This window comes from Athene noctua, chromosome 4, assembly GCF_965140245.1.
Source record: "Athene noctua chromosome 4, bAthNoc1.hap1.1, whole genome shotgun sequence".
NCBI lineage: Eukaryota > Metazoa > Chordata > Aves > Strigiformes > Strigidae > Athene > Athene noctua.
In genome coordinates this window covers 25,744,660-25,771,773 of record NC_134040.1, presented here as the reverse complement: position 1 = coordinate 25,771,773, position 27,114 = coordinate 25,744,660, and the positions used below count along the sequence as shown (strand labels likewise).

At 40.3% G+C, this 27,114-nt stretch overlaps 1 protein-coding gene across 6 annotated transcripts in view; it reads right to left on the bottom strand.

The window, feature by feature from the left end:
• TBC1D1 (TBC1 domain family member 1) overlaps nucleotides 1–27,114 on the bottom strand; it is a 118,688-nt gene that overhangs the window by 61,624 nt on the left and 29,950 nt on the right. For 5 of the 6 annotated variants that reach the window (XM_074904641.1, XM_074904644.1, XM_074904643.1 and 2 more), the window contains exon 4: nucleotides 2,734–3,267. In XM_074904641.1, the coding sequence (XP_074760742.1) occupies nucleotides 2,734–3,267 (534 nt within the window). Of the gene's footprint in view, nucleotides 1–2,733; nucleotides 3,268–24,281; nucleotides 24,465–27,114 lie in introns of those variants that run through there. The other variant, XM_074904646.1, reaches the window with a different exon arrangement.

Here is a 27,114-nt window from a genome sequence, read left to right as displayed (position 1 = left end):
ACATTCCCAAAAACTACTTAATCAAATTGTCCTAAAATTTAAATCCAAGTGTGTGCCTCCACCTGTATTCCACCTAATTATTTTTAGGGGTTTATTTAAGACACACACAGCATTTAATTTAAAGGTTTTAGATCAAACTATACAGATGAGTTTACTGGAGTATATTTGCTAACTTAATTTAATCTGTAGTCCATTTGTACAGCAGTGACCCAAAAGCTGATGTTAACTTTTAATGGGCAAAGGGCATTTATAAGGTGAAACTATTGTTTTCAATTTTTCAGCTTCTGACAACATCTTTGTAACATTTTAACAGATAAAATTTAAATTTCTTGTAAGTTTCTAGCACATCAGAAAGTCTGCTAAGGACAAGTCTCATATCAGATTTTAGGGAAGATGGGTGCAATCTGGATCCATTCATGAAAGCATGACGCTGAAGCTTCAACCACTAGCAAATCCCAAAAGATGCACATAAAAACATCAGCAGCACCAATGTACCTGTAATTTCTTAAGGAAGAGGGAAGGGGAGAATCCTGTGTGTGAATGGATCAAGTGAGATGTTCCATCTCTGTGTGCCTAAAAATGGTCCTATGCATTCACCTTCTACCTCTTCTTTCACTTCAACAGGTCACAGTGATTTTCCCCAACTCCCTGCTGGTTTCCTTGTCTTGTACCCGGTGCTGACCTCACACATGTTCATGGTGTTATTTTTTCCAGCACCCGCTCAGCAGCCTCCTCCTGCTTGCTGCTGCCCTTCCCTCCCTGCAGCAAGAAGAGGCTCCTTCTTAGGTCAGCCCCACATACTCCTTTCACACTTGGTCTCAGGGCAGCAGGAAATCATTTGAAGCCAACTGAATGAGGGGGGAAAAAAAAAAATACACCCCCTCCTTCCCTCCCTACCCCCCCAAAATACAGCCAGGAGAAAAGCCTAAAAATAATTTAAAAACCACCCCAAAATCCTAAGAAATTGGCTAGGAGAGCAGTTCTTCAGGAAGAGATATCAAAATCAGGACTGTCTGAACCAGGTGAGGAGACACCTCATAGACCAACCAACCTCTGCTGCAGTCCTGAGTAAAATCCAAGTAAGAACTTTAACTGAGAAAATACAAACCAATTTTCCCCTCTGGATATAAAGTTACCTTTAAGGATTTTACTTGTAGCCATGCAGAAATTGATAAGCAAAGGTGCAGACCTGTGCACACTGCATACATACTGTTACTCAGAACTTATGGAACACAGGGGACAGCTAACCAACAAACAACTCTGCCACGAGCTGCTAGCTTGTGGATACCAGAGGCACAAACCACAGTTACTTCAATTCCTTATATTCAGATAAATTTAGATTGGCTGTATGGCAAAAGAATACAACTAGGCATACTAAACAATATTTTCCCAGGCAAAAGGCATCCAAAGATAGAAGCCAGCTCAGCAGAGACTCACGATTTGGAAATGACCCTATCAGCACTGATGTTATATTCAGGCTGAATCTGCATGTGTCTTTGAGAACTGTTGCATCTATTTAATATGTTTAAAATGCCCTCACTGAAGTAAGAGGATCTGGACCTAAGCAGTCCATCTATAATTCTTCCTATATCTAAAATTTGTGCCATGAATTAATAACAAAGTCAGTATTTGTTTAAAAAAAGGGCATTATTATAGAGGGCATCTGTATTTTGTGTAAAATATGTGCTCAGGGGAAGAAGGTAAAAACGGAATTGTTTTTTGTGGAGCACAAAATTTCTGTCCACGTTCTTTTACTTTTCTCTCTGATGCCAGCCTGCCACGACTAAACAGAAGTTAGCTATACCTGATTTAAAACCACTCCTCTTTGTGTTTTACTTTTTACAAACATAACACTTTGGCAATCCTCCTTAAAGCAGCACTTCTGTTTCCCCTTCTCCAAAAAAACTGCTATAACTGCATCCACTCCACTATTAACTGTCCCTAAAAACTCCCAGCCCCAACAACAGCAGACAGATGCAAGATGACCTTATGACAGCCAACCATTGCAGTATCAGCTCTAGGCTTGCATTATGTTCATAAGATACAAGATATATAAAATACATTATATAGAAGATATATAAAGTATGTTATATAACTTATCTATCATGAGGGTTGTGAAAGGAACAAATAACACATTCCTTACATGTTTCTCAGATCTTGAAAAATATTTTTGCTGCTTGCCTATCAAGGCAAAGGCATTGCTAGCCACACAAGAGCCGGACAGGAGCGGAGACAGGCGTGGAGTAGCCTAGGAAGTTACTACACTGCTCCATCATTACACAGACATGTTAGTAGCAGGAACATATTCATGAATTGTGCTGCTTATCATGGGACATAAAATCTATAGCTCCTAGTCATAGTTTGGTCCTTCTGCTCTAGTTACAGGTAACTCATTCACCTGGAAACTTATTTTTGCTGTTACTAGTTAAGTGCAATTGTACATACCATTTTGCAATTGTATAACTACCTACTAACTTGCTGTAGTTTTCTAAAAGCTGTCTTTAGAAGCCTAGTGTTTCAGGTAGTGCTGTTTTAAACTAATACAAATTTATTTTGACTATGTAAAACAGTTTACATTGACTGGTAAGGCAAGTTTAAGTTAAACTCTGGTAATTGCAACTATTGAAGTTATTAAAGAAGTAATTGCCATCTGTCAGAACATCTGCTTTGGTGTTTGCCACTCCAAACTTGAAGATGTGAAAACACCACCAAGAGCTGCAAATCTTGCTTTACCGTAAACAACATTGTCCGGTTTTCTGCAATGTCTGTTGGCTGCACAACACTGTGTCCATAGATAAGTTGACTTTTTAGGTTCAGTGAAATTGCATCTTCTTCAAAAGACCTGACAAAGCTGTTACTCCTATGGCTTCCCTCTTGAAAATCCTTCTTAAAAGCAAAGGAACGAAGCCCGGGCTGAGAAAAGGATTTTCTAATTGGCCTTTTCTCCTCTTCTTCACTGACCAAGGGCTGGAAGACAGCCCGAAATTTGTTGCTGAAAGAGAAGCCTCCAAAGTTATTGGCAGTTTCATGTTGTTGGGATGATGAGTTGAAATCTGCTTTCTTCGTATAACTTGCATGATTAAATTTCTCGATGCATTCATCTATGAGTGCTGGAGGTGCATTTTTATGTGCTACAGTCACCCGTCCACAGAACAGCACCTCAAACTTTTTAGCAAAAGGGTCTTCAACATCTGAGAAATTATTGTGAAACTCTTCTTGACGAGCAATTTTCCCCGCTTGTCGAATAGAGCTTATGATCTCAGGCACCTACAGGAGGGGAAAAATATACACAACATTAGAATTTGGTGCTTTATGACAAACAAATTGCAACACTAAGAGGTGCTCCCTGCTGTCATTTTTCTGGAATGGCTAATTTGGTTTTGCTTTCTGGAAGACCAGTTGAAGTGATCTTGTATCCGTCCAACAGACACATTATAAAAGTTAAAACACTGACTAGATTAATTGCTCACTTGTCTCCCTGCCAGGAGTTCACCATCTTCAACACTTTGTCAAAAGAGCCTCATGTCTTGTAATGCTCTCTTTTCAGTAAAAGTTTTGCACTTGAAGTATAATGCAACAAATTCAAACTCAAAGTGAAAGATAAAAATACTTCAGAAAGCGTAAGAGAAGCCACAGACTAATTATTAGGGAAAGTTGTTTAATTCCTGTTATTTTTCACTCCCCTCTCTTACTCAAGCATTCATATAATGTAATTAACGAGTCTCTTGTAAATTTGCTTTCACCTTCATAATACCATATTACATTGCTATGGCAGTTTGATGTTTGGAGGGTTTTTTAACAGTAAATAGCTGTGTTTTTTAAAGAAACATACTATTTTAGATCTAGATCCTAGATGACACTTTCAAATATTACTTCCACATACAGTATCACTTGTAGCGCATCTGTATAAGAAAGCAGTCTGATACAGCCCACAGATGTTGTAATTATAAAAAAAAAAAAAAAAAATTAACTGCTATCTGATATATTTTAAGTAACAGTAAACAGTCACAGTTTCTGATACGGTTATAAGGTAGGAACATCTGCTGAACTGCTGCAAGGCCGATGATTGGTTACATCCCACTGCTTTGACAGTAGGAGATTATGGCAGCAGCACAGGCTGCAGAAAAACCTTAATGACAAATGCAGGGCCACCATCTATAATTACAAAAGATAATTCTGCCAACTTCTTAATTTCCCCAAATTACTTTGAGAAAAATCCATGCTAAGTGTGCCAGTTTACTAACAAAACAAATATCTTCTGTCAAGCATCAACTGGAGCTATTTGGTTGTGGATAATGTAGAAAGAAACATGGGAGCAGCAGACTAAAACAGTAGCCCAGAACCATCTCCCCTATAAGACAAGGCATCCCTAAACCCAAGAATGCTTCAGAGACGTGACTTTTGCCTTTTTCAGACATTTCTATGTTATCTAACAAGCATAATGCAATAATGTACATAAACCACTGCAGGAAACAGCAAAGGACTCAGAGGGGAAAAAAAGAGGTTGAACAGTGAAAATTGAATGCTTATATTCAGGGTGCTCATAAAGACCTCGGTAGCATTCTTTTTATAGACAAGGAAGCACAGATATATAGAGATGGATGGATGGATATACACACACACACACACACACAGAGCCAGTGGATTTAAGAAGATAAGTAACAGATTACAAAATAAATAAATGGAACAACTCAGGAAACATTACTTCACCCTTGAGCACAAGGCATGACTCATCAACTAATCACTCAGCAAAGACAATGGGAGAGAGATAAGAAAAGCAGGGTCATGACTGTCATGACTGCAGAAGTCTGTTCTCAGCTGTCATGAATCAGTCGGAAAGCCTTGGGTTCAGGCAGCTTTGTGCCTAACTTTTTAATCATATACAAGAAGAACATAAGGGTATAATGAATCCTTATTACCTCAAATGATATGCATTTGCTCCACAGTGAGCTCAAGGTTCACCTCAGTTTTATTTACCTAATACTCCTTCAAAGAACCAATTTTTAGTTACATAACATATAAGGATGACAGTGAAACATAAAATCTTTACCCAACCTCTTCAGCGTTTTCTAATAAACACAATTACTCTTGTGGGAGTGTCTGGACTCAACAGCCATAGGCAATTTTGCTTCCGAGTTGCCCAAAATACATGCAGAGACCTGCGATCCCACCACTGTCTCTGCTGAGGCTGCACAGGCAACAACGAAGGAATGAGGTATTTTCTGGGAAATGTTCACTTTGTTAAAGACAGGAACATCAGCTCTCACCCAGGCAGAGTGCCACTATCTCAAGCAGGATTGAGCTCCCCCAGCACCACCCATGCTGATGACCATAAGGAGAGTTTCCAGAAGGGCAGGAGCTGCAAGGGGTTATAGCTGAGCTAAAGCCCAGGCAAGGCATTAAGGAACCATCACAGAGGTACCATTATTCAATTTGATTTCTTCAATGTTTTTAGTTATCAAACACCTTGGACACTAACAAAATTGCTATCTAGCAGTGGCTGGACTTTACATACAGACAGTAGTTGAAGACACTACATCACAAAGAATGACTCTGCAGTAGTTAATAAACTTCACGTTTGAGGAGACCTAGCAGACCTGTTGATGAAAACCAAGAGGATTATTTATTTATTTGCATGCTGGCTAAGGCTTGAATTATGTCATTTATAAGTAACAGCTGGCGTCCATGCTACACTTACTGAAAAACAGACTCCTCTGTGCCTGCTTATTAACCTAAAAAAACTCACAGCCTGTTAATATCATTTTATTACTTCTGATTAGGCAATTGATGCAGCACTGCTCTAGCAGAAGCAGCAAATCACCACCTCACTTCCCTGTGACCCTAACGTATGTTAAACATTAATCTCTTTTCATTAGTAAAGACAAGATGCCATGAGGAATGAAAAAAAAAAAAAAAATAGTTTCCCTGGAACTGTTCTTGGCCTGATCAAGATTTGTGCTCTTTTCATCTACCTGTACTGTTCCATCCCTTTTATGCAAGTATCTGGAAACAAAGAATCCACATGCTCCTGTTCCTCTAATCCTGGCTCTCTCAGCAAACAGACGTGGATGCTGAGTACATGAAGATCAAGTAAACATTACTTTAAAAAACAAAAAAGAGAAAAGAAAAAATCTGTGAAATGTAAATAAGTATATTTATTTCAAATTCTTAATATAAACAATGTAGGCTTTATCCTGGCAAATGTTTATTAACCACAGATGGAATTTTTCCAGATTAAGCAGCATGACACTGGGCGAACAGTAACCACATCTCATTGCAAATCTCCAGCAATTAATTAAGATGTAAACTGAATCACGTTTTATGGTTCTTCAGTTTGTATCAAAAAGCAGCAGGGATCAAGTTACTCCTGAATTAAGTTAATGTTGCTTGGCGTTTTTTAGAGGTTGTGGGGTTCTTTGTGAACATAAGAAAAAGTCTTTTTTTATTGTAAGGTGGCCCCATGCTGGCACAGGTTGTCCAGAGGTTGCAGTCTCCATCCTTGTATGCAAACTCTGACTGGACACAGCCTTGAGCAACCCAGTCTAGGTGACCCTGCTTTGAGCAGTGGGTTGAACTAGATGACCTTCAGAGGTCCCATCTTACCTCAGCTTGGTGAGTTAGTATCCAACACCTATACAGACCTACAGGTAATTGTGTCTACTGATCTGAATTTGTTAAGACACTGGGGGAGGACTGTTGTACATATGTGTGATTTCTTCCTGCCACACAAATTCTCTTTTCTAGCATACTTCTATTCTTAACTGTTGTCTGACTTGTTTATCAGTATAAATATATAATTAGTTGATAAAAATTATTTTTGTAATCAGAAAAACAACTGCTGATGACCTAAAATTATTTCCCTAAACCCACAAAACTAAGTATAGAACAGCAGTGTAAGCAACAATGAAACTTTACCAAACACAGAACATGACCTTTTCATCACTTACTCTGGGCCAAACAGAACTGGTGAACAGAAGACACAACTGAAAAATATTAGGAAAAGTTTTTGCATTTAGTGTCTGAATTAGATACAGAAAAATAAGATGTATCTATAACCATTAAAACTAACATTGGACTGATGTGGTTGGTTGTTTTTTTTTTTAAGTATACCATGTTATTTCTGCTATGACGAGAATGTTTATTTTTCAGAGACAAAGCAGGGAACCAAAATGCTGAGTACTGGTAAACTGACTCTTGGGTAATCAAGCAAAACACAAACCAACACCTAGAATTTCCTAATGTTTGGTAGTCTATTACTAGATAAACAGCTACAGCTTCTACACCATGCACCAAATCATGAGAGAAGGCAATAATTTTTAAACATGCACAGGTTTGCTAGATCTTAAGAACAACGAACAGCTCTTCCCCTTAACAAAAAGGGAAACTGCAGATGCATTTTTTCCCCATGGAACCCAGAAGTCACCCTGTAGGTTTACATACAAACATGCAGTGAGATGTCAATGTCTTTAGCCTGTCAGTGGATTTGAGAAAAGAGTGGGAAACTATTTTAATGAAAAAGGCCCAGCAACAGCTGAGGACAGCAGCTGCCTTTTGGTAAACAAGATCTGGCTAAAAAAAGATGCCCCGTTTCTTTAATACACGGTAGAAAAGCAAAGCGTGCCACATAAAAAGAACAGTTAACACATCAACTGGCTAGGACTAGGAAAAAAAAGTGGGGCTGTAGAATGAGTAAAACTATATGTTCCGGTTAATGTCTAGGCTATAGTGACACTATTCAAGTTAGAATTAGGTATACTGCATTTAAATCTTATAAGGAGGACATTGGCTCCATTGTGTAAACCTGATACTTTGTATAAACGATGCAGGCCTTGCTAACGACCATGCCCTTGAAGAGAAGCTAAAAGATTGATAAAAGGGGGACATCCTGCCCCAAAAGGAGCCAAAGGCTGGATGATTACCTGAGAAGCATGAAGTCAACGAAAATCTGTGGCAACTAGGGGAAAGGTAAAGGCAGCAGGGGAGATTGTAACCACTGACTCAATTCAAGATCAAAATGGCTGTAAGGAGCATACATGCTAATTTACATAGCAAGTGAGGCTAATTTAAATGTAACTAATTAACGAGGGACAATGTGATAAGAAACTAACCAATGGTCGTTACAGTAAACGTGTATTTGTGTAGTTTGAAGTGTATAAATACATTGAAGGTCTTTTGTGCAGTGTGCTAGCTTTGTGGAATTACCATCTAACACCCATCTCTGCACGGACAAGGAGTAAAAGAAATACCTTGACCCTGTGTGTATTGGCTTGTATACGAGGTGAAAGAACTCTTCTTTTGGGATAACAGGATGATTTATGATTTTAGATGCTAACTATAGTATAAACCTATCAGTTTATACCTACCAGTCCCTTCATAAGGCTTCAGGTCAGTGAAGGACTCAAGCACAGGCTTAACTATTTTAAGAGAGTAGGTGGTTTTGTTTAATAGAAGACAGACCTGTGTTGTTAGGAACTGGTCTTATACAATAGACTCCATAAATTCTTGGAGACTGAAAACCATTAGGGTCAGCTCTTGAGTTGAACCTCAGAAAGCCTCACACCACCCTTGGCTGGAATAAAGCCTTAAAAGTCTTTCACAAACCTCTTGAAACAAATAGATGCTTTGATTGAGTTTTGCCTGCCTACTCAAGTACGAGAGGACATCTGAATTATTTTTGTGGGTTTACCTGCCTTTTTTTCTGACCATACCCGGCTCAATATAATATGCCAAGCAGTACAAAATACTGTTTGCTGTTAATACCTTTCGTTCTCTATTTTACTAGAGAGTGCTGCTACAGGAAAGAGAGTCCATAGCTAAGTATCTTGGGAGAAGCTATTTATCGGGACACATAGCAATATTTTTGTCACCCATAAGATACTTAGTAAAAGTGCTTTGTAAAAGTAAAAAGAACAGAAGAAAGCAAAATAATTTTTGAGACATACACAACATATTTTAAAAGATGATACAGCAAAGTATTTATTTGCATTTTTAAGAGACTGCATAAAATCCTTAATTTCAGTAGTCTGATATGTACTAAAAAGCAGTTGGTCTGTTTTCAGCACATTTGTAGCAGAAATTTGTAGCAGAAGAGCTGTGCAGTAACAAAACAGATCAATGCTTCCTGTCTTTATCACTCCTTAAACCCACACTGGTGGTCAAATGACTGTTTTGAACAGTTTCCTCTGCTCAATGGATTTAAAGTTTGGCATTTTTGATCTAAAGCATTTGAATTTATACATTTCACTGTTTTGTGGTGTGGTGGTTTTTTTTTTGTTTGTTGGGGTTTGTTTGTTTTTTTTTTTTTTTTTTTTTTTTAAATCAAGATACTGCACAATTTCTCCTTTCAGAATCACAGAATAATTTAATTTGGATGTGATCTCTGACAGTGCAGCCCCCCACATAAAGCAAAGTCAACTTTCAAGTTAGATCCAGCTTCAAACTTAGAAAGGCCACTGGGGGTCACATCCAGCTGAGTTCCAAGTAACCCCAATGACAGGGACTGCACAACCTCCTCTTCCCCACGAGAAACCTACTGTTGCCAAAAAAAGAAGGGCAAGACACAATCAGCTGAGACTTCTTTTGTGAGAAGTCTTGCCCACTAGTTTAACCAGAGAACAACAAAAAAAAACTTCTAACACAAAACCGCAGTCTTTAGTCTCTCACTGAAGTAAAAAAAAGAGGAGTTTTAAAAGCAGCAGAATTTCCTTAATCCTCATTAGTAGAAATTCAAGGTAGAAAACAGTAACAAAATTTTCAAGTTAATTTCCATTTCAGTGATAAACCTTTTATATTCAGGTCTTATCTCAAGTGTCTTCCCAGAGCTTTTTGTTCTATTATCTGTCTTGGAGACTGCTCTACAGCATCCTACACCTCACTGACTTTTTCCAGTCATTAACTTCAATTCTCATTTTCCAAATTTTCACTCCTTGATTCCTAATCAACAGTTCTGTGGAGTATTTTGATTATTAGCTTTCTTCCTTTGCTAATTGTTGACTTATTTCTCTCACAAAGCCACTTTCAAACCAAGACCTAATTCAGAAAGGCAGAAAGATTATATTGCCTCCAGTCCCTGAATGACAACCATCTTTTGCAAGCTCCTGTCAGTTTTTCTGTGCATAACAAATGCACCAGGGGTAGAGCCAAAGTGAGATTCTTACCAACAGCTCCCTAAGTACTTAAGATCAGTGCGTGCAGGGAGAGACAGTTCACCTTTGCTCCATGACTTCACACCTCAAGGCATACAATCCAAAACTTTGCTGCTGTATCCTCATTGCTCATAAGCCAACTATGAACCATGCTACTGTCAGCAGCTTCACCATCTGTGCATGCTGGTCTAGCTCATTTCTCTCTATAGTACCTAAAATGTGCTAGGTGTCTTATTTAACCAGGGAACTTGTGAATATCTTTTGAGAAAGGAGAAGAAATCAGAGCACAAGCAGAGGGCCAGGAGGGGTAGCCAGGCTAGCAGCCAGCAGGGCTAACCACACTGCTCAGGAAGGACTGTCAAACCAGACCTGCAAAGGCAAGACTAACATGTCATTTCAACCTTGATAAGGGAAAGATCAATGGCTAAATAATATCACCATGGACCTATGAAAATAAAAGCGATCATACATGTGTCTGCTTGTGGGCACTTGTTTGCTTAGTTAGGTTTGAATGGGCATTATACAGAGAATGGGATAAGTGAGGGTGATGGGGCTAAGACTCAGATTTTGCAGGGATGTATGTAAGAAGCTGATGAACAAGAGAGGACTAAAATTAAAAAGATATTCTGTGTAGGGCGGGTGAGAGTCATCTATTTAAATTCAGTTCTTTCTGACTTGGAGCATGGTGGACAAGTGACACTAGTGTCCTCTGAGATGACTCTGACACAGTAAGCAGCAAGAGTGTAGCCAACATGCACTCTTACAGTTTATCATAAAAGGCCATAAAGGTGATTAGACTTCCGACACACGTCAAGTGCTGCCTCCAGAAGATTGATAAGTAATGCAGATTGATGCCATGAGTACTGTATGACACTTTCACAGTATCACATTCCTCTTAATATTACAGACAAATCTCAGCTCAAGAACCTTCCTCATGACTCCTCAGACAGATGGAAAGGGTTACACTTTTTGCAAAGTCATGTCAGTTGGAGTGCACTCCATGCAATTTAAAGAGGCACAAAAAGGTTTTCTTTCCTTTCTGAAAAAAACAATATTTGCAGAATCTGTTTATAGATTATTGTAAACAAGCTTAGAAATATAACATAACTGTACTTGGTGTTCTAGAGAAGTTGGACTGCTCTATTTTGTGGTGGAGCTTCCTTCCCAAGAGAGATGTATCATGTTGCTGATACACTTTGGGGTTTTCTTTCACATTCTCTCAAGACATACCTTACTCGAAGCCCAAAATACAACAAAACCTGGCTGCTCTCCATAAATAAACTGCCACGTCCCAGACTGCTGCTTGCTTCTGGACCCCTCCCCATGAAAATCCATGATCCAAAAAGCAAACTGAAGCTGGCAGAAGGCCTCCGTGGGCTTTTAGTGCACCTCCAAATGCAATGGCACCTGACTGGCTCTGAAGCGGGTATTCCTACAAAATCTACTTTTGGGAAACCTATTAGTACACTATGCCCTGTGTCTGGAGAGCTTATCACATGGTGTTCACTAATTCATTCTTCCCCTGTCCCCTTCTGTCCTTACAATACAAACCTTTTCTTTTCATCTTGCACTGCTTCATCAGCTCCTCCATTCAGTACCATAAACTTTCAAGCAACAAATATGAAATAAAGCAAGTCAACAGATATTTCAAATAGCACATAAACATCCTTATGGTATTATTTTCTCCATTTTTTGTTTCAAAGTTTTCTTTTCACACAATCTCACAAATGAAAACAGCATTTGAAGACATACCAGTAGTTGCCGGTCATACCTTCAAGATTCCTGGCTCACATTTTACAAGGTGATTGTTGAAAAAGGAGGCAATACCTATATATAAGTGATAGCTATAAATATCTGTGCTCATTCATTATCAAAAGACATTATTTTTTTGGGGGGAAGGGAGGAAGTAGAATTGCAAATATCAAGTAGCTCCCTTCACAGCGTTGAGACAGGTCTGGAGCTGAGTAGGAGGCTACAGGTGGGAAACAGAAGGAAGCCTATTCTTAGTTATAAATGGGAAAAGCAATGGCATTTGAAAGCTTTCAAGACAATGTTTTTTTTCTTGGGTTTTTTTTTGGGGGGGGGGCGGGAATTTGTGGTTTTGTTTTTTAAGGTAGTAACAGGATTTAAAACAGAAAATTAGTTACTAAGAACATTTTGGGGAAAAAAGTTATTTATCAGATTAAATTCCATTGGTAGGATAGGAGACAGGCTCTTGGCCAGTCTCTTTTGCTGTCAGGCTTCTGTCACAGTCATCAAAATTGGTACAACTGGCAAAATAGGGGCTAGCAAAACAGACAGGTGAATGTTACAGCTGAAATTATTTTTGATATAACCTCCTTAGACAGCTGATCCAAACATGTGTAAAAATCCCTCTCCCCTCAAAATTTAAGTTTTCATGGGGTGTATGGGGGATCATCCTATGAAAGTTTTTGATGGACATGATGTATAAGTTAGCTCTACCTGCAATAGAGCAAAACACCATCTCTCTTACTCCACCAACACAGTGAGACTTCCTATGGAAAGGGACAGCCCCACAGTCCTCCCTAGAACTGCTGTGGTGGGGGCAGAGGGACAGATGATGTTTTCCATGTGGGAAAAAAAAAAAAAAAAAAAAGAAAAGAAGAAAAATCTTACTCAAACATTAAACTTATAAAGGCCCCAAGGGAACTGGAGTGCAGAACCTGATCAGGTTTTTCCAGCATACTGCCTGACTGGTATAAAATGCCGGTGAACTGATTTGCTTGTGGACAAGCACATATTTGCTGCTTTGTCGTGGAGTAGTAGATTTCAGCTGCCTGGGGTCAACTCACAGAACAGGAAAGTAATGGTTAAACATCCCAACAAAGCTACCCTGACTTTCATTTAAAAAAATCAGTTATTTAGGTTCATCAGTTTTAGTCCTTTTCAGAAGCAAAAGAAAATGTTTCTCATGTCTAGAGGCTTTTTGAGGTTTTAGGAGTTTTTTTTTTTCTCTAAGATATGCCTTCTAGTGATGGCTCCTCATCAGAAGGTGTAATGGGATTATTCAAACTTTTCAATTAACTACATACTTACATGAAATCCACACCTATAGTTGATACTAGTTTGTATTATTTTTTTCCCCTAAAATATAGTGTAAACCACCCAGAGTAACAATGTATTTATTTCTGAAAATTAATTTTCTTTGAACGTAAAGTGTTTGCCAGCCTTGGATTCCTACATGAGTGGTCCTCTTAGGAATAGCTACACATTTTATGGTACTGACATAGGTTAATTTAAAGTTTTATAAAGTTAAAGTTTAATGCTACTGATTTCTACCAGGCATTCCTAATGTACAGTGCATTCAATATAATGGCAGAGAAGGAAGAACAATACACCTAAAGAGACCTCAACTTTCAGCAAGACCCTTATTACATAAGAAGCATATAGGGAAATTGTTAATAACCTACAGAATTAGACTGTATTTTGAAATTAACAACTCACAGAAAGCTTACTGAACTCCTCTGATTCTCTAAGGGCAATTTACACTAAAACATTTATCATGTAATTTGAATTAAAACTATTCAGTATTTTGTGAAGAAATTTAGCTACAATAGGATAGGTCATGTTTTAACTGTCTTGGAAATAGTTTCTAAACTGTTATCAAGGACTGTGCAAACCACATTGCTTTCCTTAGGATATTTTGCATTTACTGGAAGCTATCAATGCCATTTCGTTGGGCAGAAAAGTGAAGAGTAAGCTGTTTACTCAAGATTCCCTCCATTAAGATACAGCTAGATCACGTTAGGGGAGTTGCCAGTTCTTCCTCCAAAGAGTCAAGGATCAGTCCTAAAAAGTCAGTCCTTCTAATTTCTGATGATGATAGACAAATTAGCCCTTGCTTCCCTCCTGTTAAAAGATAAAGCAGTCTTAAAATTTTACAGTAGGTGAAAAGTTCAACTTTTCTCTTTCTATTCTTCCTCTCAGACACAGATTTGACAAAAATCTTGCAAGAAAAAAAGAAAGAGCTTGAAAAAAAGATGCTTCTGTGCTTCTGTAGAATGATTGTTTCATACATCTTTATATCAGGTGCCTCTGAAAGTCACTGTAAGAGATCCAGTATGTCTGCACTAAGTACATAAGTGTGCTAGAAAAGTGAGATGGGATACTACATATCTGAAAAAGTTATTTAACAATGTATTCAGAGGAAGACGATCAGTGTGGAAAATGTCGCTCACTTAAAGACTGTCTGAAACAGTGCTTCACTGCAAAGGCCATCATGAATGGTAGGAATGCATCAGCTGTAGACTAACTATCCTGTCTGGCAGTCCTGCAATACCATCCCACGCAGCACTACTTCACTTGTTCATGCTTTTGGTCATCTTAACCAGATCTCATTTCTTCATTTAAATGTTGGCATCATGTTCATTGGCTGTTCTCTCCTCACTTTAACTGTTAAAGGGCAGCCAAGCAAGCACCTTGTGTTGACAGTCAATAGTGCAATTGCATGTCCCAACACAAAACCCAAGATGCCACTGTCCTTTTTTACAATAGATAGAGCTGTACATTCAGGCCTACATGGAGAACAGTTGTCAAAACACAGATAAAAGATACCATCAAGACAAATGGAGCTATGGGTTTACTCCTGAAAGCCATCCCAGAACCAAGCCAAGATGCCACCCCAGAAGTACCTAAGAACAAGAAGCCAGAAGACAAGTTTTAGCAGTGCCTCCAGATTATGAAAACACCATGATAGTTCTCCCTGCTGACAAAAATTCTCATGTTTATATCCTGTACCAAATTCACTAAAGACCTTGGTCATCTCAGTTCAGCACTATTACCTGGTCTATGCAAGCACTGCTAATTGATCTCAGAAGCAGTGCTTATCTAGGAAAACCCCAGTAACTAAAGAGTAACAGCTGAAATTCATCCTTCTCTTCCTTGTCTGTTAACCATACTGCAGTATTACCAACATGTCTCTAAAGCTGCAGTCAATCATTTACCTGCATAATTTGGTTTCTTTAATTAAATGCCATACTAACAGCAACCGGTATCCAAGTCCTACATGATACCTGACAAGAGTTTGGAAGTACTAGTGATGCAACTGATGAACAACAAGAGACAAAATGCAGGGAACTTCATTAATTTGAGTCTCAGTCTCAAAATTCTTAGTATTCCTATGTAAGAATGCAATGCAGGAAAAAAAAAGAAAAAAATTAAAATCACAGCATGAAAAAGACAGTGCCAGACTGACTGAAAATGGAAGACACTCTCAGATTCTCAAGATACTTGCTAAAATAGTAATGAAGCTCCTCCATCACTATAGCCAGAGCAAGCTAGCTGTACCAATGGGAAATGAAAAATCACCAAGCAGAGCTAGCCTCAGTGCCTTTCCAAAGTGTATGCAAGGCAGTGCAATATGTGGAGAACTGTAATCAATAAAAATATGTATATATATCTGTAAGAGCATATACGAAGACTTTCAATAATACATGTTGGCCCATGATCATAACCATTTCTAGAGCTCCTACCATTTATTTGTATTACCACTTAACAAATATAAAATTTGATCCACATTGGATTTTATTCAGCTGCAAATTATAAGAATACACACACAAAAATGCACAATCTGGTCTCTTTTTTGGGTTATAAAATTGCTATTTTAAGCCTACTCAGTCTCTTCAAACTATTCATTTTCTGTTATTCCTTTTCACTCTTCCACTGTCCCCCACAAGTTAAGCCTGGGTTTCTTTAGAAAATGGTAAATCAGAGGGACAACTACTAAACACTGAACTGCAGCTAAGCTGGACAGTTGATGCTGTCACACCCCTTCCAGAGTGACTGAATTCTGACCTTCACAATATTTCTGAAGTACTCTACATTTCAACACTTACTCACCCAGGAAACCCAAAAGGGAGTGGTCAATATTCAACATTTCTAAAACAGATGTCACAGGCTTACAGGATCTCCACGAGAAGTTGGAAGGGGATACAAGGATGATGTTCTATGGGACGCACTAACCGATAAGCTGAAGGAAATCAGTAAGAAGAGAAGGAAAAAAAGATTTCAAGGAAAGACTCCTTTTAATGCAGCTTCTCCTCCCCCAAATTATGTCAGCACTAGGGAGTGCTCATATTTCAGCCACGCCTAATATACAAGTGCACTGGGCCTTTTTAGGTTGTTTTTTTAAACATACGTGAAAGTATTATTGAATCTTTAGAAATACCAGAGAAAAAATACCACCTTAATTATAACAACCTACAATAAATAATTTTGTGTATGATTCTGCACTTTATAAACATAACATACCATCAGCTTTATGAACTGTGTTCACATATAAAAGAACATTTTTCTTGTCTACAAAAGTCCACCTCCAATAACTGTATGTCAAATGGAAATGTCAAGCACTTCCACAGAATGCTAAAAATCCTACAGGTTATATTCCAGCGGGACTTATCCAAAATCTGAAATTCCAGCACATATTTTTGATTCAAGTTCTGAGTAACTACCACCAGTTTTAAAGACCAGCCTCTTGTACATAATCGTCTAAAACTCCAAAGCACTTCTACAAATCTCCTTTTCCATGGCTTGCATTTGAGGAGACTGGAAGCTATAAAAAGATCCAAAGAAACAAAACCAGCATGAAACATTTAGTGTTAACCATCCAAATTTCCATGACAACAGCTTCAGTGAGCTCACCTCATTGGCACTATAGCAGCAGACCAACGGTCCAGTAAATGTAGAGGCGCAACTGTTAAAATCTAATAAAAGTAAGATTTTTGGTTACAGAGTTCCTTGAAATAAACACACAAAACCCCAAAAATGTTTGATTGAAAAAGAAAGGGGCTGTTTAGTTTAGATCAGCTTTGCCATTTTCAGTAGCTGGGAGTGTGCCTGTGTAACTATGCACAAGCAGTCTGTTCTCCCCAAACGTGCAATTTCACAGGATATCTCTACCTGAAAATCCTGTTTGGTTACTGCATATCAAAGGTTCCCCCTGGAAAAAAACATATGTTTTTGATTACAGTGATGATGCACAAAGAGAAGCACTCACATGTCCAAAGCCAGAAACTTCTAAGCTGGGAAGAAGCTTCCAGGTATTTCAGCCAAGATGAATTTTTGTTTTGGTTTTTAAATATGACCATCAATGTCTGCTTACATGCACACTGCCTTAAGAATGTAGGGGAATACATGGTTTTTTCTCTCTCTTCACAGTGCTTTAGTTAGTGACAGACTAAAGTCCAGCTCACAGAAACTCAGACACCCTCTTCAGGCCTGAAATTCTCACAAAGCAGTAGCCAAAAGGTCAACATCCCAATAAAACAAAAATTCTCTCATGGACCCCCATTCCTTGCATCAGGGCCAGCTACTGGAGAGCTCTTCATAATGCTGTTTGTCCAGCTTCTCCAACTGGATTCTCAAGTATTATATAGGTGTGACTTCTTCGCTATTTTAATTTGGACCAGGAACATGTTTGAGAGAGGATTCCCCCAATCCACTTCTCGTGCAACAGATTGCATTGTGGAACTGTCTCAAAGTGTCTGAACTGGTGTCCATTTAAATAGAACTAAACCTTCATTTTGTGATGCATTTCCTGCAGACAGGCATTTGGTTCACAGCACCAAATTAGGGCTAATTCAAAGTAAAACCCCCTTCCCTGAATGAGGTACACAAGCTATTCTCAGCAGCAGCAGTTTCCCTTGAACTGTATGCTACTTACTAATGTAGATGCAACCTACAGGTGATTTCATTCGGGATAACTGCAGCTTTCACACACCCAGCAAGCTGATCCAGGAATACTGGCCTGGCCTTCTGGGAACTTGCAGACACAAGAGAAAAAAAGGTAGCAGAAACCCAGTTACGCTCTAGTCCACCTCAACAGTGTAAAGGTGCCTGAACCTCCCTCTTGCTTCTCAGTAAGCACACTGTGTAAAGCTCTCCTATTAAAACTTTATGCTTATGCATTAATCTCAGTATTTGTTACTGTAACTTGGTTAAAAAGTAAGAATAACCAAAAACAATCCAGTACAACTCAGTACAAGTCAGTGATCAAACCAATGCACAGTGGTTGATGTCATTCCTTGCCCTCAGCTTCTGCTCTCAGAGTTCCAGCTGCTCTTCACAGCTCTACTGCTTCACCTTCCCATACAAATCAGTAAACAAGCTTCTATTTGGGCACATCTCTTCACATATTTTGCATATCTTTACTGATATGTCAAATACTAACTTTCTTTTTCCTCAGTCACTGCCATCTCATGGATTTCAGCTTGACCAGTTCAGCTGTAAAGGCTTCTAATTTAAAAAAAATTCATACCCAAGCTGTATTTCTATTAACAGTGTTTCTGCTAACGATTTACTTGCTAAGTCACTAGTCAAACTGTACACCATATACAACCTCAGCTCTTTCAACTTCAAGAAGTCTTTTAAACCATTTTATTTTAAAATTGTAAGTATTATTACTTGGCACAGTAAAAATGTTCCAACATCCCCTTAAAGCAGAGTTTTCTCAGAAATGCTGCAGCTTCTATATTCAGGATGATAGGAAATTATAAACTGGAAATGTCTTGCAGCTCTGTGAGCTGATGTCTGAATAAAGAGGTGCTTTGCCTGAATTTTCCCTTGAAGATATTTCTACTTGGAGAACCCAGAGCCAAACTGCTGCTTTTGTGTTCTCAGCAACACCTCTAGAGCACATAAAAGACTGTTTCATTATAGTAGCCTTCCAAAAAGGCAGGCTATGATGTGAAACAGTATTTTAGATCATCAAATGTAAAGCAAATAAAGTTAAACTGTGGTGCCCCATATATATATATACACATATATATGGTAAAAACCCAAACAAACCCTTTGTTGTACTGTCCACCTCTGATGGGATCTGGAGTTTTCCCTGATCCTGCAGGATTTACTAATATTTTTGTTACTGGTTTGGCCCAAAACATGTTAACCACATGAAGACAGCTAATAGCACCAATTTCCACAGAGCTTTTCAGCAAAGGAACACAATCAGTTTTTGCCTGGAGCCTACAAGTTCTGTTTTGAATAGCAGAGGGCAGGAACTGTACAAAACAGCAAGCTCAGCTACCTTGTTGGGCTTGGCGTGTTGCTAAACCTGAAGGTTGATATGAACCTGAAAGTAGATGCTCATAAGAAATTAATTCAGAAAGGCATAAATGATTCAAGAGAAAAACCTTGGTAAGCTGCAATCTACATGGCCAGGAATTTCACTATGTAAAGCCCTACTCCTTACTAAGCACCTGTAATGTACCTTACAAATGCAGCGAACACTTCCCTCCTACATCTGCCCAGCCACATAAAAGCCATGTGACCCAGACTGTATTCTGGCCCTCTCCCATCGAATCAGGGACATCTAAGCAGAGCGGGTGCAATTCAGGCCTGGCATGCAGGAAAAGAAATGGAAGGACAAAGAATAAAAGCAAACAGCTCCAAACGGAACATAACTGCTGAGTAACAGAGGGGTTTTACCACAGAACTGACTTCATTTCAAATGCTGAGCACATATTCCTCAGTCATTGCCCAGACCCCCGCGGGGGAAGGTGGGGAGTGACTGGCATACAGAAAACAGCGTGTTTCAACTGCTTGGCATTTTGTGATAATCTGCATTTATCTGAAAGCTAAATTGGTCAATTGGTAACATTTTTCCCCCCAGCATAAACTGGATTGGAGAAACACACTGAGCAGCAAAGCAGCGTTCTCTGACAGGGGCATTGTGCAAAACGCGGGCACCAAAGCCCAGCTCCGGCAAAAATCCGAACCTTCTCTTTGCTGCATGGCTGGCATCTGGCCTGGGAGACAAGCAAGGGTCTGTCCCTCCAGCCCTACCCGCAGAATCAATGGCTTCAAGGAGATTCTTCCACAAGCAACACTGTGGCATTTGAGCCTTCCCTCCCCAGTGATTCCCCACTCTTCCCCAAGACTAGTTATCTGTTAACTCTCTAATTCTTGATACAGTATCGAAGTATTCAAATTCATTTACAAAAAAGGGTTATCAGGAGTAAATGCACTAGCACAGAGAAGGGCTGTACCCCATAGGATACCACCACCATTTATTTACCTCCTCAAATAATTTGCCGTCTTAGAAGTAAGATGGGGTTAAGACAGGGTTAATAAACTTCTAAGTTTATTGGGCTTTAAACAGTGTTAAAACACCTGGTTATGAGGGCTCCTTAAGAGACCAAACATCGATTTGTTTGGATAAAATGCCAGTCATTCCCTCAAGGATTAAAGATGCCCAAAGGTGCTCAATTTTGCAGGAAGCTGTGGAGAATAAAAGAAGCACTCAGTACAGCTGGAACAAAACATCCTCACAAATGAGTTCGATATGCCCTAAAACAGACGAGCAAAAAAGCCAAGATCACCCTTTCAGAATACTCCTAAAAAGGAAAAAAAAAAGGAGGGTGGGATTTCTTGAGCTTCCTGATTTTCAGTCTCTCATTCCTTCTCATTCTCTTCCAGAAGGCAAATTAATTTAATTTGCACCTTCTGACCTAAGAAGTAGATTGTTACTCCCATTCATTCTCCCCTGGAGATCTACTAGGCACTCTATTATTTAGAAAATAGTAGAAATAACAACAAAACATCAGCAAGATCAATTCCAACACAGCATATTAAGATATATTAGGATTCCAAGAAAAATAAGTGGCATTTCCAATATTATTATGATTCAGTAACATTTCACGGCACAAGGCAAGTAACCAAGCCTTGCTGCACTGAATAACATAGAAAATTTCTTTTTTGATGTCTTGAGAGCGTCCCAAACTGAAGAAAGTTCACAGGCAATTATGACTCAGCAGGCCTTGGAAAAAAAACCCCAACAATCTACTTCTTGCTTTGCTATTGGGAATTTCAGAGCATCTATTGTGAATAAACCCTAAAATCCGATCTTCAGAGCAGAAGAAATCAGAACTATAAACTTTGCAGTCCAAGGTCCAAGATTAGCCAAGCCAGCTGTGGACAACTACACCATAAATCCACCCTTTCTGCCAGTGCTGGTGGGAGGTTCCTCAGGCTGCAGTGACAAACCCTGCTGCTCTCAGTTCCCCTCAGGAGGGACACGGACGCATTCCTTCCCAGCTGCTGTCCCACAGGTTGGAGGCGGCTGAGCAGGGTTGATCGATCCATACCAGCAAAATGGTTATAGAAGAAACCTTGATTTAAATAACTTAAATAATTTAACCTTGCTTTGCATTTTACCGTATTTATTTTCTTTACCAGTTCCTTGTTGGTTTATAATTCTTTAGACAAAATAAACTGAAACTAAACACAGCTTTCACATTATAAACAGTACTCTTCTTTTGTAACTAGAAATACACACTATGTATTAATTACTTAACTATCTGAGAATCTGAGAACACATTTACTCAAATTCTTTATTTATACCATTTATTACACTAAGAACTGTTTCTTACTTTCTATTTCTTCAGCAATCAATTCTTTAATTATGGTTTCTGTCAAGCTGCTTCTGAAGAGAAACTTTCATTATAAAATTTAATTAATTGTAGACAACAAACACGTAAATGGGGTGCTTTTTTCCACTTAAAGCTGTATTATGATGGAAATGGAAAAAAAAATATTTTTAACTATCACTGTACTATTATCTCCTACTAACAAATTAATGGTGTGCAAGTGCACTGTAAATCAGGAAAAATCTGCATTTCTACCTATTTTTTTACGTGCAAACTGAAAGCTACGATGTTTTTCAACTCCAAAATGATTTCTTTACTGAAGTGAACTATACTGAACATAGATTAAAATATCCCTGTGTATCTACATAAGTGACTGTATTGTCTACCCACAACAACGCAAAGCTAGTTTACACTTTCAACAAGCTACGTTTTAAGGTGTTTAGTCAAAGGTTTCCCTGAATTCAGTTGTCTGACTTCGTATAAAAACGTGCAGGAAAATCAGGTATAACTGTTCTTTTTTATTTAAATAATTTTAGGAGACTAAAGTCAGTACCTAAGAATTCATTATCCACCGAGTCATCATTCAAGTGGTTTAGCCAGCACCCATATGGCCAATGTGTGCAACACCAACCCATGTAAGACTCAAGCAGAGCTTTTTCCTCCAGTCCAGAACAGGCCCCACAACCCAGCCTGGCAGCACCACAAAACTCATACCCAAGGAGCCTGCATGTAGGTAGAAGAGAAGGTGGGTAAAACAGCACATAAAAACCTGTAATGAAGACATATTAAAAGGTAACGTTTATACAAACACTAGGGACCTATTTTACAGCACACAGGAGTAAATTACTTCACTTGTAAGTATCTGCAGACCTGGGGATTTGCATGGTGACACTAAGCACTCATGTTACTGAATGGGGGTGCTGCTCATTTTAAAGTAACAGATGCAGGGGGACAGCTTTTTTTTTGAGGGGGGAAATTTCCTCCCCTCCACGTCCTGCAGTCACTCTCTATTCTGGAACAGGCCAACATCTTATAAAAACTGGAAAAGCTTGCATTTGTGTTGAAAGCCTACAGCAGTAGTTCCTACATTTTTACTGATTAGATCTTGGCAGGCAGAAAAGCTTTCTCTGTTAACAAGCCTCATTTTATATTTCTAAATACACTGCTTTGCTTTCACTTCCAAATTAGTGCTGATGATTAACAGTCATTAAAAGAATAAAACCAAACACTTGCGAGGAACCAGCATTGCAATAATTAGTTCTGAAAGCCCAGAAAGCACTCCTGACAGCAGTGTTAGAAGTGTGTTTCTGCAAGAACTGCTGTTACTCTGTCTAAAAATGCAGCCAGCTCTGTGCGCTACAAGTTCTGCCTTGTACCTCCTCCAAGACTAACTTCTCTCTGACTAGCTGCTTTGTCCAGCTGACAAGTGATCAACGAGGGGGAGGAAACTGGCTACCCCTTGGTGGCATCCCTAAAGTATTTACTCAACAGCAGCACTCATTTTTAACACCTGTATAGGAGGCCGGCATATTTGTAAGAGCATGGAAATCAAGCTGGTATCATTCCCTCAGATAATGTGGCAAATCAGGCCTTGTGTCATCCATGCAACAGAGACACAGTGATGACAAGAGAGGGAACTATTTTAACAAGAGATCTACCTGGTAGCTCTTTAAACAGAGGAAAAAAAAAAAAGCCAAGTGGAAAGAGGAAAGGATTAATTTCTATTTTTCAGGGCATGGCTAAAATTAAGCAGGCTCCTTTTAAGAAAGAACAGAGAAAATCCTTCTATCTGATAATCTGAAGGAAGGCACCACAGCCACACATCAAGAACTTCCCTCTTCCTAACTTCCCAGCGTAGGTATTTCCCGTGTTAAATGTGCAGGGAGAGGGACGCATAACAGTGATTAAGCAACTGACCATTTACACTTGGCAAAACAGAAGGGAGAACCAGGTTTTATGTAGTCTGCCTAGTATGCTAGGCTGCCTCTTAAACTTCAAGATAGTCTTTTTTTTTTTTTTTCCCCAGCTAACTCCTCCAAGGAACCCCCAATTCTTGCCTGTCATAAGCTGTTTTCACCCACTTGCCCTCTTCTACACTTTCTACTGTGCCTCGCGACAGTGTATCATATACAGCTTATTTTAAATTCAGAATGACTGTTACTTTGGAAACAAAAATTTTTTTCTGTAACATCTACTCAAACTATAGTCTAGATTTCTTTTGAACCATCTCTACTGCTTTGCATCCACATGGAACTTCACAGTTACAGTGGAAAATTCTACTGAAGCCCGAGACACACGGACGTAAAAGCCAGCATGACACATGCATTGTCAAACTTAAGTAAGTCTCCCGCTAAATGCTAATTTATTGATCTTCATAAATTCAGAGTATGACAAAAAATAGGAAAAAACAACCAGCGGGAGTAGTGACGTATTCCCCATAGCACACAAGCAGCGTTAGACTCGAGCAGCCAGTACGACCACACCTTCCGTGCAGTTTTAATTCCAGCTCTCCCCTTGTGGATGGATCCGCAGCAAGGTAGAGCCCCTCAACCCAAGCCGTGAGCTCCAGCAGTCTGCCTCTACTGTTCACTTTGAGTGCTTCTCCTTTTCCCTGGCTGAACAATACAGCAGGGATCTGCTCCCTTCCCAGAGACGGTTGACTTGCCTTGAAATGAAATGCGAACATCTGCAAACTCTTAGGCTGGACTTTTATTTCGCGAGAGCCGGGCTCGGCGGGCGCGGCGCCGCCTACCTTAGCCACCCAGCTGAACAATGGTGACATCCTCCGAGCTCCGGCGCGGCGGCCGGCGGCGATCCCCGGCTCCGGCCGCTCCTCCGCGCCTCTCCCCGCCGCCTCCCGGCTGCCGCCCGCCGCCTCATGCGCCGGGAGGGGAGCCAGCCAGCCCGCCCGGCCGGCCTCCCAAACTCTCCCCGACGCCGCCTCCGGGCGCGGGGCACCAGCCGGCGGGACCGTGAGCTGGCCGCGCCGGGAGGCTCCCCGCGGCGGCGCCAGCTGCTGCTGCGGTGCTGCGGGGCGGGAAGGGAAGGGAATGGAAGGGAAAGGAAGCGCCGGGCCGGCCGGGGCCGGGGCCGCGTCCCGCCCCCGCTGCGCTCCGCCTCCGCCGGGGCGCCCCGCGCTGGGCTGCGGCCGCCCGGCCCCGGGAAGGCGGGAGGGGAGCGGGCTCAGAAGCCCAGAGAACCGCCTGCTGCCTCATCGCGTTGCCGTCACGTAACTCCGCGCAAAAGACGGGATTCGCAACTATTTTTAAAAAAATCCCGCGCGGTCCAAGCAACTTTCCGGATATGCCGGCATCGAAGTCGTGCCTAACATTAAAGGATCAAGCGAAAAACCGTCTGTTTGAAATCACTCTGAGATGTTACACTTCCAATCAGGCTCACCCACCGCTCATGTTAGCATCTGACATCACACGCTAGTAGCTCTACTTTCAGAAATAAACTGTTGAAGAGGAGAAAAAAAACAGTACGGCACAAGTCAATAGTACACCTGTTTCTGGCAGGTCAAGGGACGTTACCTGCCACCCGGACAGGAAAGGTGTTCATTCCTGTTGTCGCTCTGGCTAGGCCGCCTGTGAACACACAGCCCTGCTCAGTGGCTGGAGGGCTGCCTGAAAACAACTCATTTTCCTCAGTCTGGAGGAAGGGCACAGAACTAGAGGGAAAAAAAAGGCCTGGATTTCACAGGAAATAATCCATTGGGCCCCAAACAAAAAGCCCTTTATTTTCCATCACCCCACAGAAACAAAGTGAAGAATTAGATTTCTGAAATTATAACTGGAAAGCATAGGGGTCTGTTCTGCACTTCTTCCCAATAAAATTCGACTGCTCAAAGTTAGATGTCAAAAGGCCAAATTCAGCTCTTCTCTTTGCCCAAAGACACTCTCACCAAGACAGTCACCCCACTTGGGAGAGTGTCCTGCAAGTGCTCGCAGTTGTGTGCTAAGGGGCAATGGAATAATCTCCGGGTTGAGAGCTGACACTGTCCCACTCATCTAAGGTATTAAATGACCACATGAGCAAATGAGTGACACCCGCACACACAGGCTGGGGAGAAGCAGAGCCAATTGCACAGCTCACCAAGGCAGAAAAGGGGCAGTTTTGGCCCCTGCCCCAGACTGCATGATCCTGCAGCTCTGGGTTTGGTTCAAGCCAAGCAAACAAGGCAGCCACTGACAGAACTGTACCACCTCCTAACACTGCACTGGCAAGCACCATAGCACTAGCTGTGTGTATATAAGGGGCCACCCTAGTGGGCTGAGGGGGCAACACAAAAGCAGGTCTCAGTTCATACCTGCGGCATCCGCAGTACCTGAGCACGACACTTTCATCTGCTTCCTCCTGAGGAACAGAGAATCACAAAACCACAAACCAGAATGCTGATGCAGAACAGTAACACCTTCCCAGAAAAGATGGCACGAACCAAAGGACTGCACTGGTGAGGCGTGATATCTCTGTCTTGGCCAACACATCGCTGATAGTCTGAGAAGGGAGGTATCCGACTGCGGTGGATGAGCGAGCTGGTGCACGGCAGTCACACCCAGCCCTGGCCTGGCCCGGCAGCGCCATGGCCCAGATGAGCTGGTGTTGGGACTGTGGAAATCTGCTACCACTGGATGTTGTTAGCACTCTAGCTAAATACTAGTCTACCCATCTGTAAAATTAAGTCTTGACCAGTTTCACTGGCTTGCTCAAAGACACGCTGCTAATCAGGGGAAGAAATTTTATGTGGGAATTTGAAGGCCTTTTTCTGAGCAACATTTGCCAGAGAACCACAAAATGCTAACCAAGGAGTTAATAAACCAGCATGCAAATTATTTACAGTAACCTTCTCATGGTTGGAGAGCCCAAAGCCTGCCTAGACCTGGTTTCTGGAATTAAAACCATAACAAATACATTTCATATTTACATAAAAGGGGAATGGAGATCCATTTTCCAATAGGTCTACAGGTTAAAATGTAAGCCAAGATGTCTTGCTAATAATTTTTTTTCCTCATCCTATTTTTCATATTCCTAAATATTTTTTACTGAGAATAAAGTAGGTCAGTGTCAATATAACTTCTGGAAAGTAGAGTGTGATTCACAAGGATGGTCAATGGCTTGTTTTGTCATAATGATAGTGTCCATGGACAGTTTGATTGCATCAACATTCTTAGCCATAAGCCCAATAAATGACTCAATATGACCAAAACTCACTCTGGTGGTGGTCTGTAAAGGTTTATTGGCATGACAGAGAAACTTTCACTGCTGCTACTGTTCATGATGTATAGAGCACATACATTAATAAATTACATCTGTTCTCAAGGATTTATACCAGGCACCATACTGGAACACTAGAAGTATTACCATCTGAAGTACAGAACTGGATCTGCTTTTATTTCATAGAGCAACCAAGTGCAAGAGCTAGGCATAATGTTCTTCATTATGTGCCTCTTATATTTGTACAGTATAGCCACTATTTGGTGGTAGCATTAGAATGCATTTCTCTAACACTGAGTGTGAACAATATTATTTCTAAATAATTGCATCTTCCCCTTTCTCTGAGGAGATTCTGCCTGCTTGGAAGTTTT